The 17,114-nt window shown below is 32.9% G+C and overlaps 1 protein-coding gene across 16 annotated transcripts in view; it reads left to right on the forward strand.

Annotated features, from left to right (window-relative positions):
- Positions 1-3,025: 3,025 nt before the first annotated feature.
- Positions 3,026-17,114, forward strand: part of LOC143065496 (uncharacterized) — a 33,545-nt gene continuing 19,456 nt past the window's right edge. For 5 of the 16 annotated variants that reach the window (XM_076239088.1, XM_076239091.1, XM_076239089.1 and 2 more), the window contains exons 1-9: positions 3,293-3,481; positions 6,414-6,534; positions 7,009-7,100; positions 8,953-9,004; positions 9,357-9,431; positions 9,748-9,921; positions 10,873-10,902; positions 12,524-12,580; positions 16,261-16,377. In XM_076239088.1, the coding sequence (XP_076095203.1) occupies positions 3,309-3,481; positions 6,414-6,534; positions 7,009-7,100; positions 8,953-9,004; positions 9,357-9,431; positions 9,748-9,921; positions 10,873-10,902; positions 12,524-12,580; positions 16,261-16,377 (891 nt within the window). In that variant the 5' untranslated portion in view covers positions 3,293-3,308. Of the gene's footprint in view, positions 3,172-3,292; positions 3,482-6,413; positions 6,535-7,008; positions 7,101-8,952; positions 9,005-9,356; positions 9,432-9,747; positions 9,922-10,872; positions 10,903-12,523; positions 12,581-16,260; positions 16,378-17,114 lie in introns of those variants that run through there. The other 11 variants (XM_076239102.1, XM_076239103.1, XM_076239105.1 and 8 more) reach the window with 8 other exon arrangements.

A 17,114-nucleotide genomic window follows, 5' to 3' on the forward strand; every position in this document is an offset into this window, starting at 1 on the left:
CGGAACAAAAATCACAGCTCCATGAGTTTTGTTCCAATATTAAAATTTGAAAAAAAAGGGATTTTAGGTCTGCGATATTAGTTTTTCACGAAATTATTTTTCGGGAATCAATGAAAATGTTCTGCTCGGACCTATTTCACAGAAAATAAGTACCTTTGACCTATTGCACAGCGAAATATTTTCTTTTTACACTAAAAAATTATATAAATGCAAGCTGGATGCTGTACTATGCTTGCATGGGGTACATTTGCAATTAAGGCATGACTGTAGGGTGAAGATAAGAAATAAAAGCGATGATAATGTATCATTATTTGTATCTACAATGTATGTTTTATCATTTATGTAGTATTCAACCTCCTTGTTTGCTGGATGCTGTGCTATGCTTGCATGGGGTACATTTGCAATTAAGGCATGACTGTAGGATGAAGATAAGAAATAAAAGCGATGATAATGTATCTACAATGTATGTTTTATCATTTATGTAGTATTCAACCTCCTTGTTTGCTGTTGATCTGGCATGGGTGTTCTAATCATACATGTACCTAGCTATGGTTTTTTACACAGTTTTAAAAGAGTGTGTCTTTTGTTTCTTTATGCCTTTAAAATAATTGATCAGTTATATTGTCCTTTTCAAATTAGTACAAATGTTTAACTTTATAATACTTTTTTTCAAAATAACTTTTATTATTATTTCTTATTCTACACTTTCCTGGTTCATAGGTGTCATTTTTAGTCTTATAAATTAAGAATGTTATTAGACTTTTGATTTACTCAACAGGATCCAAATTAAATGTTTACACTTATTATTTATATAATACATGTTTTTTATAATGACTTTAAACTCACTGATGACAAGTGCTCAGTATATAAGATAACTTGTTTAACCAGTGGAACATATTTCATAGACAAGGAACTTATTTCACCAGGTGAGGAACAAGTTTCACAAATCCAGAAGTCTATTTCACCAGGTAAGGAACAAATCTCACAAACATGGAACTTATTTCACTAGGTAAGGAACAAATTTCACCAACCCAGAACTTATTCCACCAGGTAGAGTATGGAACTGATTTCATAGAGATGGAACAAATTATATGGAAATTGTCTGTGAAAAAAGTTCTCCCAGAACAAATTTCATGTGAAATTAGTTCCACTGGAACTTTTTTCACAGGAACAAATTTTGGCTCACACCTACACATAATTTTTTCACAAATATATTTTTTTTATTAAAAAATATAATAAACAACGTTATCTGTAGATGAAGTTGTCAAAACTCTTTAATTGATTTAATGTCATGTGTACACTAGTCTCTCGTCCTTAGTGAATGGAATATTGGATAGAATTGAGAATGTTTTTACGATTTTACCTTATATAGAAACTATAAACTAGAACTTTGGTTTAGATCATTTCACTTCTAGACTATCAACAAAAACTTGAATGAACCTCAACTTAGACACATGAGTTTTATAATTAGTTGTTGTTAGTTTTCAACTATCTTTCCACTTTGTCTTCACCCGCCTGACTTGCCAATGTTGGTCGTCCGTTTGGCTGTGCAGGATGTATAAATACGCAGTCACGTCTGGTCAGAATGGGACCTTAAATCCTATGCCTAGTTGTAGAGAGAATGCAATTCTTTGAGGAGTTCGTAGTTGGTCTACTGAAAGGCAAAATTTCTGCTCCTATCCAATGCAGGGCATTTTTAAATTTCCAGACCTTTGTCCTGGACGACACCTATCACAGGACCTAGCTCCAAGTTGTATTTATTGTAATTTTGTTTTTCAACGGTCCTGAACTTGCATAAATATTTGACACTGAATGTAAAAAAATCAATCAATCAACTGGCTTCCAGTAATTTTGAGTACTTTCAAATCTGCGTGTAATGGCCACAATTATTCAAAATTCCTAAGCAGATAGGGATTTTACAGTAGAGGATATAAAGAAATAGGAATTTCTTGAATTTTGTTAGGCATCGACTATGTCTGTATACATGTTTGTATGGCTAGGGTGAAGGTTTAAGATTCAAAAGAGTGATGGTTGATGTCTAGCCAAAAGGATAGTTCTATTATATATAGTAGTGTTTACGTACCTATTTTTTTTATGAAGGATCGTCCATATGTACTATTAATTAAGTTAAACGTATATATCAATCAGAACGGAATAGGATATGATAATACCAAACAGTGTGTACTGCTATGGTTTTTTTTGGAAAAAAAAGTTTGTTTCCAGTTTTTGGAGAAAAAAATAATTTGTTTTGAATTCTGAAAAAAAAAAATTGTTTGTTACACTCTCAGCTGCCACTATATGTAATGCTAAAATTGAAAGAAAGAAATTGTTTTCAACTTGTCGCGAAAAAAATAGTTTGTTTTTCGCCCCAGGCGAAAAAAAAAGTTTGTACAGAACAAAAAACCATAGCCCCCCCCAGAAAATCAAATGGTTGCTGCCTAAAACGCTGAAAACCGTTTTCCTTAAGCGGCCCCCAGACCCCCTACAGTTGACTGAATACCTCAGTGGCGGATCCAGAAATTTGCATAAGTGGGGGCCCACTGACTGACCTAAGAGGGGGCCGCTCGAGTCACGCTTCAGTGATTCCCTATATAAGCAACCAATTTTTTCCCAAAAAGGGGGGCCCGGGCTCCTGCCCCCCCCCTAAATCCGCCTCTGTACCTAGCTACGCCCCTGGCTGTAACAGGAGAGAACAACAAAATTATTTTTCTCTGAATTCCTGATCTTTGGGGAGTTCAGATTATTCAAACTGACTGCTTTCACCTATGCATATGGAGGACTGTCATACATTCAGGAAATCATGGATGCAAAAAATACAATTTTGGTCTTTTCACTACTACATATTATTTTTTTATTTAGAATGTGATGTGGGTTTATTCGACCTTATTCCGAGTCTGTATCTGTAATACATTTTGTACTTTTATATCTCTGATCATATATTACAATATGAGGGTTAGGTGAATAATCAGATTAATTTTAAACTTTCCGCTTAAATAACTTTAGACGAAAGGATAAAACGGGAAATACAGCGACACCTATATTGTTGATAGCAACAATGGCGCTGGTTAGCTCCAGTTCGCAGTATGATCGTTTTTCTATAGCAGCCAACGAACTTCAAGATCACATTGTTGATATTTATGGCAATAAGGAGAATGAATTGGAACTATTTCGGTAAATATCTCATACTAATAGAAAAAATAGCCATGAAAGGGAATATTTACTACACGCACCTGTCAAATCAGCATTTGCCAAAAACCCACATTTTTGCGCGTGCGATTATCACATGAGATTTTTAAACAACGTTCAAAATGGACGAAAAATACATGAACATGTTTAGGAATATACGATGTTTAAACAAAGATACTCCGCCTGATATAGTTGCTCTCATCGAAGCAGCTGGTATTCCACGATTTAAATCAGTAGGAATACAAGCTGGTAGAGTGAAAACATTCTCTCATGCTTCTAATGCAGACCAGGACAAGTAAGCAATGCTACTGAAAACAAAGCATCTTGCACAGTTTTATACCATGATTTAATGTGATACAATTTTGATTACATACTTTTTCTTACCAATTTGGCAATTGTGTACAAAAACATTTACAACAAATTATTATGAATTATGGACCAGTAACCAATACACCTTATTGCTATACACCTTATCGCTATTTGTCCGCCATTACTGGAGATCACACAGGTTCCCGTAAAATTTTAAAGTCACAAAACATAATATCTGAAGTCACAGTGGAAAAGTGATTGTTGTTTGCGTCAAAAGTTCAAGCGGCCGGGATTAGCGATAAGGTGTATTTGTCCGCCATTACTGGACATCACACAGATTCCTGTAAAAAATGATGTCATAATTTAAAATATCTGACGCCACAATGATTGTTGTATGATGTCAATAGTTCAAGCAGGACAGATTCTCGGGGCAGCCGGGAATGAATCCCGGTCCGTTCGTGCCCATTCACGTTCACACCCACTCATGTTCACCCCCCTTTCATTTTCGCACCCTACATGTTTGCACCCAAAGTCCGTTCGCACCCTACATGTTCGCGCCCAATTTTAATTGGTTTTGTGTTTAATAACTTTGTAATCAAGTTTTGGCAAGTAGTATTCTTATAAGTATAATTGTTTTCATGGTCTCAAAATAAAGTGAGACAGCATTTTTTTTTGTGTTGAATAAATCTTAATCATGTTTTGGATAGTGTATTCAGTGACATATATATATGTGTATATATGTCATGTGTATATATGTCTCTGGTGTATTGTCAAAATTTTTTATATTCCTTTCTAAATAAAGTGGGATTCTGTCAACGTTTTATTTTGTGTTGAATAATTGTTTATCATGTTTTGGTTAGTGTATTGCTATAACTTTTGTTTCATTGACTTGTTTCAAAATGAAGTGAGATTCTGACTACGTTTCTTTTTTTTTGTGTGTGTTGATTAATTTTTATCATGTATAGTGATATATAATAGTGTATTGTTTCATTATTTCAGATCAAAGGGACCATGCAAGCTGTTAAAAACAATTATCTTTTGTGTTTTTCCATTTAAAATCTTCAATCTTTTACTCATACCAAGCTATAAATACATTCAGTATTTACACGAAAGCAATTAAAAACAACAATCATGATTTTCCAATTATTCAACTGGAATTTGAATTAAAATTGGGCGCGAACGTGTAGAGTGCAAACGGACCTTGGGTGCGAACGTGCGAGGTGCGAACGTGCGAGGTGCGAACGTGTAGGGTGCGAAAGTATATTGGGCGCGAACGGACCTGATACCGCCGGGAATAACAATAAGGTGTATACACCTTGTTGCTATTTGTCCACCATTACTGGTCATCATATAGGTGAAGGGGATAGGACCTTTATCGGGACTCCTGGATCGAGTGTTTTTAAGCGCAGGATTTCGGGATTTACCATGTCGGCTTCCGGGAATTCTGTTTTTTTCGGATTTCGGGATGTTGGGATTTACTTTATTTAAATTTCTGGACCTCTGGATTTCGTGTTTTTAAGCCTGGGATTTCGGGATTAGGACCATTCCTATCCCCCCTCATAGGTTCCTGTATTTTTTTATGTCATAATACAAAATATCTTATGCCACAATCGAAAAGTAATTATTGTATAGTTCAAGCTGAGCAGGTTCTCAAGTCAACCTGGACAGACTTTCAAATAGTGATATTGATAGTGATTAGACCATTGGTTTTCCCGTTTGAATGGTTTTACACTAGTAACTTTGGGGCCCTTTATAGCTTGTTGTTCGGTGTGAGCCAAGGCTCCGTGTTGAAGGCCGTACTTTAACCTATAATGGTTTACTTTTTAAATTGTTATTTGTATGGAGAGTTGTCTCATTGGCACTCACACCACATCTTCCTATATCTATATAAGGTGGATGCTGATGACAACGACAATGTGGTAGCAATATACGACTGCAAAAATTTGATGGTCGTTTTTTAAAAGAGTTATAAAGAGACATAACTGGAGAAAGGTAAAAGTGAGGCTACCCAAATTTGTATTTGATCTACATTTTGTGGTAATAAGCATTGTGTTTAACTTAACATTAAGTTGAGGCTTACTTAAGTTAGAGGAGGGAAATGAAAAATTATACAATTATTCCATTTGTAAAGGGGCATAACTCTAGAAAAATTAAAGTGACACCACCAAAATTCAAACTTGATGTATATTTTGTGGTAAAAAGGCCTTTGTCAGTCTTGTATTATTTTTAATTTTAGTTTCTTGTGTATAATTTGGAGTTTAGAATGGCTTTCATTATCACTGAACTATTTGTTTAGGGGCCAGCTGAAGGACACCTCTGGGTGCAGGAATTACTTGCTGCATTGAAGACCTGTTGGTGACCTTCTGCTGTTGTCTGTTCTATGGTTGGGTTGTGTCTCTTTGACACATTCCCCATTTCCATTCTCAATTTTATTATAGCAACCTCATGATCAGTTTAGTATAATAATATTGCAAATTGGATATTTGAAACATAAATGTACATTCAAATTTTCCAAGATAACTGAACAACAATATACTGCTTGTCTGGTCTCATTCTGCTGTCTCACAAAATTAGCTTTCAGAAACACTGTCTGTTGGAATGTAAAATTGATGGCAATCACCTTCAATTCAGCTTTTATAAGTAAAGTCTCTTTTTCAAAACTCAAAATGATTGAAAATAAAAACTGATGAAAATAGAAACATTGAATAACTTCTTTCATTATCTACACAGTCTCTCATATCTGTACTTGGTGTCTTTTGTGTTGTTGTTAGGGTTAAAATTTGCTTTGTATTTATCTGATGAGTTAAGCCCTTTTTAACTAATTTGTATGGTGTACTGTAAGACCACTGTTTCAGGTTAGGGGAAGGCTTTAGTGCCAGCAAACCTATTTACATGTAATAAAGTTTGTATAATTTCAGGCCTTCTCTGGCAGACCATCACAAGGTTGGTTTCTTTACACTGGACAGATGTTCTCAGACAGATGTCACAGAAGTTGTAGAACTGAAGGATATGACAGAAGTTTTACAACTTCTACTAAAGGTTAGTTTGACTTCACTCTTCTCAACTCCCAGTATAAGTTAATAGATATGACTAAACTGCTCACTGTAATTCAATATTTAAGACATTGAGAGTCTTGCATATTGTATAAACACCTGTCCAATGACTCAATGTTTAATTCTGAACCACTTTGCATGATATCAAACTTCTTGTTCACAACTTGTCTAGAATCCTGGTAATGTACATTTGTAGCAGACATTTAGATCAACATACTGTTTTCAGCTAGATTTGTCATAAGTTTTCCTTTTTTTGAGGAATGACGGAATTAATTTGCGAAATGAGCTATAATTCATTTGTCTTTGAATAACTGTGTTACAATTTTTCATGACATGCCTCACATTGCCTATCATTTATTTGAAGTAATGAAAGAGGTTTTTCCAGTTCAATGTATCTTAATAATTTCACAAAGCCTATAGCTATCTCACTATGAATAATAACAGTATATATATTTTTCAGGATGTACATAAAATGAAAAGGGACATTAATTTAACAAAAAGTGTGATGCAGGCTGATTATGAAGCTAAAGTCCAAGAAAAGGCTACAGAACTGTATGTATAAGGCCTTAAAAAAAAATAATGTTGTGTTTCCGATCACCCCCTTGAAATTTTGAAGGGACGGTAGGTAGGGATTATTTTTTTTTAATATTATGCTTCATTGCTGTCTCGGTTTTGTTTAAAGGCATGGACACTTTGTTCATTGCTTAAGACCATTTGACAATTTTCAAGATTATTGTGTGAGTTTTTATCAGCCTTTAATAGTTTACCCCCTTTTAAAATACCCCTGAAAAAAAACCAAGTCCAAACCTAAAATAAATTTGGGCAGCACTTCCCCTAGGAAATTAGCTTTTTAAACCCAATTCCCCTATTTCAGGACCAAAAGTTTGGGATTGTCAGAGAAAGAAATTGAGAAGATGTGGGGCAGATTCATTTATAGGAACATGAACCAAACATCATCCCAAACCTACAGATAGACAAATATATTATATACACTGTACCTGGCAGGACACTTTCTTTTGGCAAAGCATCTGTGGCTTTTCATCAGAATGTCTAAAGCGTTGATTGGCTGACCAGTTTCAGATTAATATTAGGTTCATTTTGAAGAAGGGTCTGGCATGAAAATTTGATTAATTTAATTCCAAAAGATTGCATTGTTCCAACAGTTGTGTTATTGTCATCAATCTCAGTCCAGTCATTTTTGCCGGTGGCCGAGCACAAAATTTGTGTTGTGTATTTTTTTTTCATCGATGTTAGACATTGGATGAATTTCATTGCTAATGTCAAAAAAGGTGTTACTTTCTGTAAAATTTAGAAATATTTTTTTCTCCGCGAAATGGTCACACTTTCCGCGTTGAACATTGAATAGGACGCGTTGTGTTGCCATGTTCAAACACTGACAAACGAAAATAACTACTGCGCATGCTCCCGCATATATAATTAGCCAAGAAGATTCCACTTTCCAGTACATTCTAAAAATAAGCCTCGAGTTTAAAATTAGCGTTGTTTTTTTGGGGGGCGATAAAAAGATCGAGGGACTTAGAATTTTTTATTTTCTTTTCCCACATCAGCTTTAAAAACTTTTGAGTCGGGGGTCTGAAGGACGGTCGGTCGGGTGACCGGAAACACAACATTTTTTTTTAGGCCTAACTATAACACACTACTACACCACTACATTTCATGTAAAAAGAAATATTGAAAAATTATACAAAATAATTTAAAAAAAAACACAATTAATCTTACTTTAGTTTTAACAGATACAAATATTTTTAAATGCTTAAATTGACAGTGGCAATCTTTTGATGCACAGTGAGGACTAGTGAAACTAAACTAAAAAAACATACTTAGGATTTTAAGTTGTAAAAGTAGTGAGCAATTTGGCTGTACCAGGATAAGATTACTTTTTGTAGGAAAACAATTCTTTATACAAACACAGTCGAAGATTTTTGAAAACAGGATTTTTATGTGATGAGAGCTCAATATTTTTCTAATTCATACCTTGGTATTTATAACATTCTCAGTCAAATGGATCTCATTGACAAATATGTATATACATATTATAGGGCACACTAAACCTCATAAGAGACAACAATTATCAACATAATTCTGCATATCTATACACATGCATAAGGAATCCTGTTTCTCATGAGTGCAAATGTAGAAAAGTTCAATTATCTCATCATAGCATTGATTAATTAATAAATACAAAGTTACTTGGTTGGAGAGTTGTCTCAATGGCACTCATACCTCATCTTCTTATATCTTTTAATAGTACTTTAAGACCTCTCCAAAAAATGAAAATAGGATGGTTCCTATAATGTAAAATACTGGGTGCAAAATCTTTCTCTTGTATATTTCGTAACATCATAAAATAAAAACAAATTAATAGTTTTATTTTTTTGAACAGATATTGTAGAATTAATGAAAAAGTAGCAGAATTAGAAAGAATTCATGAAGATGTAAGTATACTAAACAAAAACTATAAAATGCATAAATACCAACAACAAAAAATTTAAGGGACCAGTGAGTTTTTATCCATCTGTGACAAGTAGCTAGATAGAAAAAAGAACTGTTTTTGGTCTCCTTTCGCACTGTTGACATTTAATGTTAAGTTTCTGATAAATTAGAAACAAGCAAATCTGATAGACCATAACTACATGTTCTTCAGTTGCTTTGGCATCCAGTGATACTTCAGTCACTTTGAAAAGTATACTTTGTTCAAGTCTAAAGTACTCTATTTAGGCATGTTTATTAAAAAGAATTCCAATTCAAATAAAGTCTTGTTATAATAAGTACATGTTGTATTTGTAGAGAGTATCGACTGTAAGAAAAGCATTTAGACAACAGTTAGCCGATGCAGTTGCCAGACTGGCAGTATTGTATAATGTAAGTATACTGACATTTATGATTGCTATAATAAAATTTAGAATAAACTTTTTTTCCAAAAATATCAAAATCACATCATAGACCCTCACTGTAAAGTAATTTACAAACCAAATGAAAACAAATGCCATAAAAATGTCTATACTAAGTCATTAATCTAAATGGTGTATTCTACAGATTCCTGCAGGTAATTTGTATTTATTTCTGTTTATTCTGAACCTATTCATCTGTACATCTTTGGTAATCTTAACTTTTGTCCTGGTACGTTGATATTTAAAACATTTTTGTCTTCATCTTGAACTATTTTTTGATTGAATAGAAAAATTTAGAAAACAAGATGCAGAAAGAGAAGCAGAAGCAAGCAGGGGACCAGTATCTACTGGATGAGAAATATAGAGAATTACAGCAAACAATACAACAGAATCAGAATGTAATAGCAATGTTAAAGATGCAGCTGTCTGCATATCAACAGAGTAAAATGGACCTAGAAAGTGTAGGTATTCTATATAGTACTGTAGGTAGTTAGGACTTCCCACCAGAATGTTAAAGCAATGTTAAAGATGCAGCTGTCTGCTTATCAACAGAGTAAAATGGACCTAAAAAGTGTAGGTATTCTATACAGTTCTGTAGGTAGTTAGGGCTTCCCACAGCTTTATAGAATTCAGATGGTCAGCAAGCATGTCTCAAAGCATGGATTTTGATTGTTGTAATACCAATTTGTTTCTAAGTTAGCAAAGGAAATGTAATTTCTCTTTCTGTCTGTATAAGAAATAAATCTTCTAAGGAATAAATATATTTAATATATAATTGAGTCTATAGAAGACAACCAACCAGCAAATTTATTAGGTACTGTTTAGTTTAAAACTGAAATAAAAATATAAAACTTGCAAAAAGGGGGGGGGGGGTACAAACTGAATGATAGAACTGCCTGGTTATCCATAAAGGGTTACCAAAAGTGATCATTACTCCTTGGCCAAAAAATACAGGTAGAACTTCACACAACTTGCAGTTCAATATTTGAAAATACTTAATGTGGATTACTGTTGTTTCATTTGTCAATCCCATCCTATGGGGTAGTAAATTGTCAATCCCATCCTATGGGGTAGTAAATTTAATCCATAACAAACAACCTCAAGTTATTATTAATATGAATATTAGGAATGATTTTTATTTGGAATGCATCCATTTGTTTTTTGCTGTTAAATGCTAGAGTTTAAGAAGTCTTGAGACCATTCTGTTGGACAAGTTTGAACCATGTTTGAGGTAGAATGAGGTAGATAAAGACCATTCTGTTGGATAAGTTTGAACCATGTTTGAGGTAGAATGAGCTAGATAAAGACCATTCTTTTGGATAAGTTTGAACCATGTTTGAGGTAGAATGAGCTAGATTAAGATATAGAATGAGAATTGTATAGAGTTTTATATATATTTCATGCTTTATCAGAATGTAGAGGCAGACCCCAAGGTGATAGAGGTATAGTCTACATACAACTCCATTACTCTCTCGTCACTGTTGTGCGTAAGGTTTCAGCATATTAATATTTAAGTCTTTTGATACTTTTCTGGTTATTGTGAATTCAAATTTATTCTTGGAATACCAATGAACTGATTTTTTGTGGGTAAAGATCTAGAGGAACCAAAAATTTTAAATTTCAACAAAGTACAAATTTTCCATAGGCTTCTAAAAAACAATATTATCAATTTTCCACAAAAACAATTTTTCCTCAATTCATGAAAAACGTTTTTTACGATAATAAACAAATCCACAGTATTAAAATATTTGTGAGACGCTTTCATGAAACAATATAAAGTTTTTGAAATTTTTAATCTGTCTTGTTACCTAGGCACAACACTGACTCAATAATTAGTCATACATCTTGTTATACTAAGTTTTTTCATAATTAAAAAGCTAATATTGTCTTCTTTTTGTAAGTTTCTCTCTATTTAGAAACTAAGATTTGTTTATGTAATGTCAGATTTTTGAAAAGCTTACTGTCTAATGGGTTCTCACTAAGGCAAGGCCATGAGTCCTGAACTCACCAAAATCTGTCTGGACTCACCATTTTGAAAAGTGGTGAGTCCACAGATGCATCAAGATTGGAATATTTTGTATAAACTGAACACAGTTAAACACAAATATCATCATTTTATAGCAAAAGTTTAAAAGTGATCTGAATTTAATGTCATTTCATTGCTCTGCTAGGAAATGGAGACTAAAATATTACATTATACTGCAATAAAATATTTTCTACTTGCTGTTGGACTTATCACCCAAAAAATGACGAGTCCCTGGACTATCCTTCCAAAATCCTTAGCGAGAACCCTGCTGTTTGCTTTCAATATGATTTATCGTAACTTTAACACAATCTACATCGTAACATTGTGGTTCTACACATACAACTTTCAGACCTACTTGTTTTAAAATAATTCTTCATTTCCATTTGATTGATAATGACTGCTGTTGTGTTCACCGTCATGGCTGCTGTTAAGCCTGCTATTTGTAAATGTTTTAAAGGTTATTTATAAAAAAAAGGATTAAATTAGATATCAGCAAATAAGTACATGATTTTTATAAGAAGTTAGAATTATGTATTTAAAATCTCTTGGGACTTTTGAAACATTGATTCAGAGAAACAATAAGTTTTTCCCTGAATATTTCATAGAAATTGTACAATCTTTATTATGACCTTGTAAATAACTTTGTCTAGAGTTTGATCTTGGCTGCTGCAAACATTTTTTTAACAAAGGATTTTTTGTATGGTTTTGAATGAAATGATAAGAATTCAATGACTGATAATTCTGATGTATCAATGACTGATGATTATGATGTATTGATAAATCTGATAGATATACATGTATGTAGACAATCTGTGTTCTATCTCTACTCGGCCAATTTCTTTTAATTTTTTTCTTAGTCTATTTTTAAGCTTCATAATATTATTTTTTAAGTGTAGAATTTTAATTTAATGTTTAGTACTTACAAGATTCTAATTTGTGTGTATTTACCTGTTTGTTTCAGGAATTATCAGTATTATTTATTATTGAGTACTCTGTACAGATACTGTTCATTATTTGACCTTGACATTTTATTTTAGTCTGCATCACCGTCAGAAAGGCCATCAAACAATTCACCAGCCTCAATTCAGTCTCCGGTAAATTATTTGTGTCTGGAATTCTAACAGAAGTGTTTCTCGTCTAATCCATCATGTATCCCCTAATCATCTGACTTTAACCAACATCTAATACATTGTATTATTATCATCATCATACAAGATTTGTATAACCTGTCAAAATTGTAGAAACTTCTGTCAAAATATCTTTACCACAATATGATACATATTATTCAATAAAAACTTGTATTTTTTAATAAGGCTTATTTTGAATAACAAAATTGTACACTGTATCTCTTATTTTTCAATGTATGCTTTAAGTTGTAACACAATTTCTATAATTTTCAAAATTGGTTAATGCATATTTTTTGTTTTCACCCAAAATACTACTCATTAAATATTTAAGGTTCATATAATGTTATTAACATGACAGAAGTTTCTATAGTTAATTCTCAACAAACCCTATACCACAACACTGATTAAATGTAGAATGAATATCTAACTTTAAAAGTTATCTCCCAAGTTGGGAGTACTCTGCATGCCCTTTATGGTGTATACAGTAGATAAAGAAACTTTAGAATGAAATATTACATTCTTACTTCAAATATAAAACAGATTTTCACATCTTTTGAATAATACACATTCAGACTTCTTATTATAAAATGTGTACAAGGTGCTCTTTTAATGAGTTCAGGATTTCAAATGGTTTGTTGTGGTCAAGTTGTTGGTTCTATCATTTCTTCATGGTAGTATTCTGCATAAAATATTTATAGATTATAATTGTTTGATGGCAGACAATAATATAGGTTATATCTTAGAGATAATAATGTTCATTGCAATTTATTATACTTATTTTAAAATAATTATTATAAAAAGTACTATTTCATGATAAGAATAAGCATTTAGTCCAAATTGATGATAATATAAATTGTTTCATTGCAGTCGGTTAATGCTTTCTGTCTAAAGGAATTATTTGAGGTTTGAATAAAATAAAGTAGAAATTTATTTGGTGGAATTTTTTTCAATAGAATCATATAATTTTAAAAATAGTTTTTGGTTTAAGGTTTAGTATTTCTTATGATTAACTTAGATATTTGTGGACATACTGACTACTTTGAAGCCATAAGAGTGACCAGTCAGAGTAAAAAAGATGAAAAAAACATTCTTCACATATTTTAGTGGTTAATTTTCTCATTGAACATGTATTTATGGTTTATTTTCATCTGATGAGTGTAAAAGTATTTTAGTTCAAGTAGGATAAACAGTACTGTAGTTCCATCAGAAGAACAGAGTAATAAATTGGTTCAACTTTCGGGGTAAATAGGTTTATATATGATACAGGTCAACAGGTTGACACTTTAAAGGTCAACAAGTGAAAAAGTCGACAGGTTGGCAAGTGTTATGGTCAACAGGTTGACAGGTTTAATTTTACAATTAAACAAGGAAATAGTTTTATTGTTGAGCCTGCAACTTTTGTTGCAGAAAGCTCGACATAGGGATAGTGATCCGGCAGCTAGGGAGGCGTCGGCGGCGGCGTTAGCTAACTTCTTAAAAGCTTTATATTTCGGAAGGTGGAAGACCTGGATGCTTCATACTTTGTATATGGATGCCTCATGTTACGAAGTTTCCATTAGTCACATTGTCCAATGTCCTTGACCTCATTTTCATGGTTCAGTGACTACTTGAAAAGAAAGTTAAGATTTTTTGTAATGTTAAATTCTCTCATATTATAAGTAATAGGATAACAATATTTGGTATGTGCGTACCTTGCAAGGTCCTCATGCCTGTCAGACATTTTTCACTTGACCTTGACTTTATTTCATGGATCAGTGAACAAGGTTAAGTTTTGGTGGTCAAGCCCATATCTGAATACTATAAGCAATAGGTCTAGTATATTCGGTATATGGAAGCACTGTAAGGTGTACATGTCCAATAGGCAGGTGTCATCTTACCTTGACCTCATTTTCATAGTTCAGTGGTTATGGTTAAGTTTTTGTGTTTTGGTCTGTTTTTCTTATACTGTATGCAATAGGTCTACTATATTTGATGAATGGAATGATTGTAAGGTGTACATGTCTAGCTGGCAGGTGTCATGTGACCTTGACCTCATTTTCATGGTTCAGTGGTTCAAGTTAATTTTTTGAGTTTAGGTCTTTTTTTCTAATACTATATACAATAGGTCAACTATATTTGGTTTATGGAAATATTTTATGATCTATATGTCAGTCACATAGGTTTTATTTGACCTTGAACTCATTGTCACGGTTTATTGCTTAGTGTTAAGTATTTGTGTTTGGGTCTATTTTTCTTAAACTATAAGCAATAGGTCAACTATATTTGTTGTATGGAAGAATTGTTAGCTGTACATGGCTGCCTGGCAAGGTCCATCTGACCTTGACCTCATTTTCATGGTTCAAAGGTCAATGTTTAGTTTTCTTGGTTAATGTAAAGTTTATGTAACAGTTGTAATAAAGCTTTATATTTAGGACTATGAACATAATATCAATGATAAGTAAAGGTGGCGAGACATTTCAGTGTGTGCACTCTTGTTATTTGAATACATCAGGTCCCACAAATCTCCATTTACTATATTTGTTTACCTTATCATCTGTCATTGTCATCATAACATCAATGGAACTGTTTTAAGGTAGATAGGGTGTCTTCCTCCATCTTGGATTTTGAAATACTAGAAAATAAGGTCTAGATCTTTGATGAAATGTGCAAATTTTTATAGAAGTAGGTAATTCATGTGTAAGAATTTTCATTATAGTATAGAAAATGCCATGTTTGATCATATTTATGATTGTATTTTACAAAAATAAGAATCCTTTTGTTTGATTCATTTTTTTCGAACTTTGTCAAATAAGGGGAGGCAACTCAAATGCAAGGGCAGATAATCCAGATAGTGTTACTTTTACAATAGAATGTGTTAGGAATTTACCCATTTTTACATGTAGCAAGAAAACGAGTCCGGTGACCCCATTTTTTCTTTTTCTTATCTGAAAGCATAATATTGAAGCTATCTTCTCATATTTTATCTCAAAATTCTATGGTGTGGTTTGCGTTTTATGGCGGAAAAATGGGTTTTCCATGCATAATCTATACAAAATCTTGACAATTTTGAACAACCTGTAGCGTGAAAATAAGTCCGGTGACCCATTCTTTTTATTAATGTTTTTAAACAAGCAGGATATGAACTACATTTTGGCAAATTATTAAAAGATTCTATGGATTATAATTTAGACACCCCATCTACCTTAACAACAAAAGTATTCTAGGTTTAATTTGAAACCAGCTGTTAAAATGAAAGTTCAATGCTATTGAATAATAGAACACAGCTTTTGATAGAGGAATGTTTCCATTACATTATCATATGAATAATTCAGATTTTGAATTTGATAAATGCTTTGCTGCAAGGAAATAATTAATATTGGTATGAAAGTAATATGGTGAATGTTAGGGATTTGCGTAATAAATTTCACCTTTTTTGTAAAATTTAAGTGTTACTACTAAGTGATATTTTTCTGAATGATTTATTAAAAACTGATTCTGTTTAAATGTTAAGATTTACTGTTTCACTTATATCTCATCATCTTGACATTTTATTCACATTTCTTCATAATTTCACGTTTGATTCACATGTTACATCAAGTCCTTGTGCATATCACATTTTGTGTTACATGTTTTGATTCACAATTTAACTAATGTTACTTTTATTTTAGATTTCACAAAAATCTAAATCACCACTGGCACCACCGCCTAACCTCCCACCACCTCCACCTCCTAAGGAGGCAAAGAAACCTAAAAAATCCAAGCCCCCACCACCCCCGGAACCAGCGGTAAGATGTGTGTCGTGACTAACCTTGTGATGTGCAGGTATAAAGGTGCTTGACAGAAAGTTCTATATCTGGTTATGGAATTTCTGTTCTCTACCACAGGAAACAGGCAATAATTGGGTTGTTGGTTTTCTGTGCAATACTTTAACAGTCTTGTGTTTGTGGGTATTTAAGTGACATATTTTAATGTGTTGTTAATTAGAACCATATAACAGCAATATGATTTGCACCACCATATGGTAATGTCTGTTTTTATACGGTCGTATATTGGTATCACGTTGGCGTCGTTGTCTGCGTCATCCTCGTCCGAATACTTTTAGTTTTCGCACTCTAACTTTAGTAAAAGTGAATAGAAATCTATGAAATTTTAACACAAGGTTAATGACCTTAAAAGGAAGGTTGGGATTGATTTTGGGAGTTTTGGTCCCAACAGTTTATGAATTAGGGGCCCAAAAAGGGCCCAAATAAGCATTATTCTTGGTTTTTGCTCAATAACTTTAGTATAAGTAAATAGAAATCAATGAAATTTAAACACAAGGTTTATAAACACAAAAGGAAGGTTGGGATTGATTTTGAGAGTTGAGATCCCAACAGTTCAGGAATTAGGGGCCAAAAAGGGGCCCAAATAAGCATTTTTCTTGGTTATCGCACCATAACTTTAGTATAAGTAAATAGAAATCTATGAAATTTAAACACAAGGTTTATGACCATAAAAGGAAGGTTGGGATGGATTTTGGGAG

Source organism: Mytilus galloprovincialis, chromosome 2 (genome assembly GCF_965363235.1).
Source record: "Mytilus galloprovincialis chromosome 2, xbMytGall1.hap1.1, whole genome shotgun sequence".
Lineage (NCBI taxonomy): Eukaryota > Metazoa > Mollusca > Bivalvia > Mytilida > Mytilidae > Mytilus > Mytilus galloprovincialis.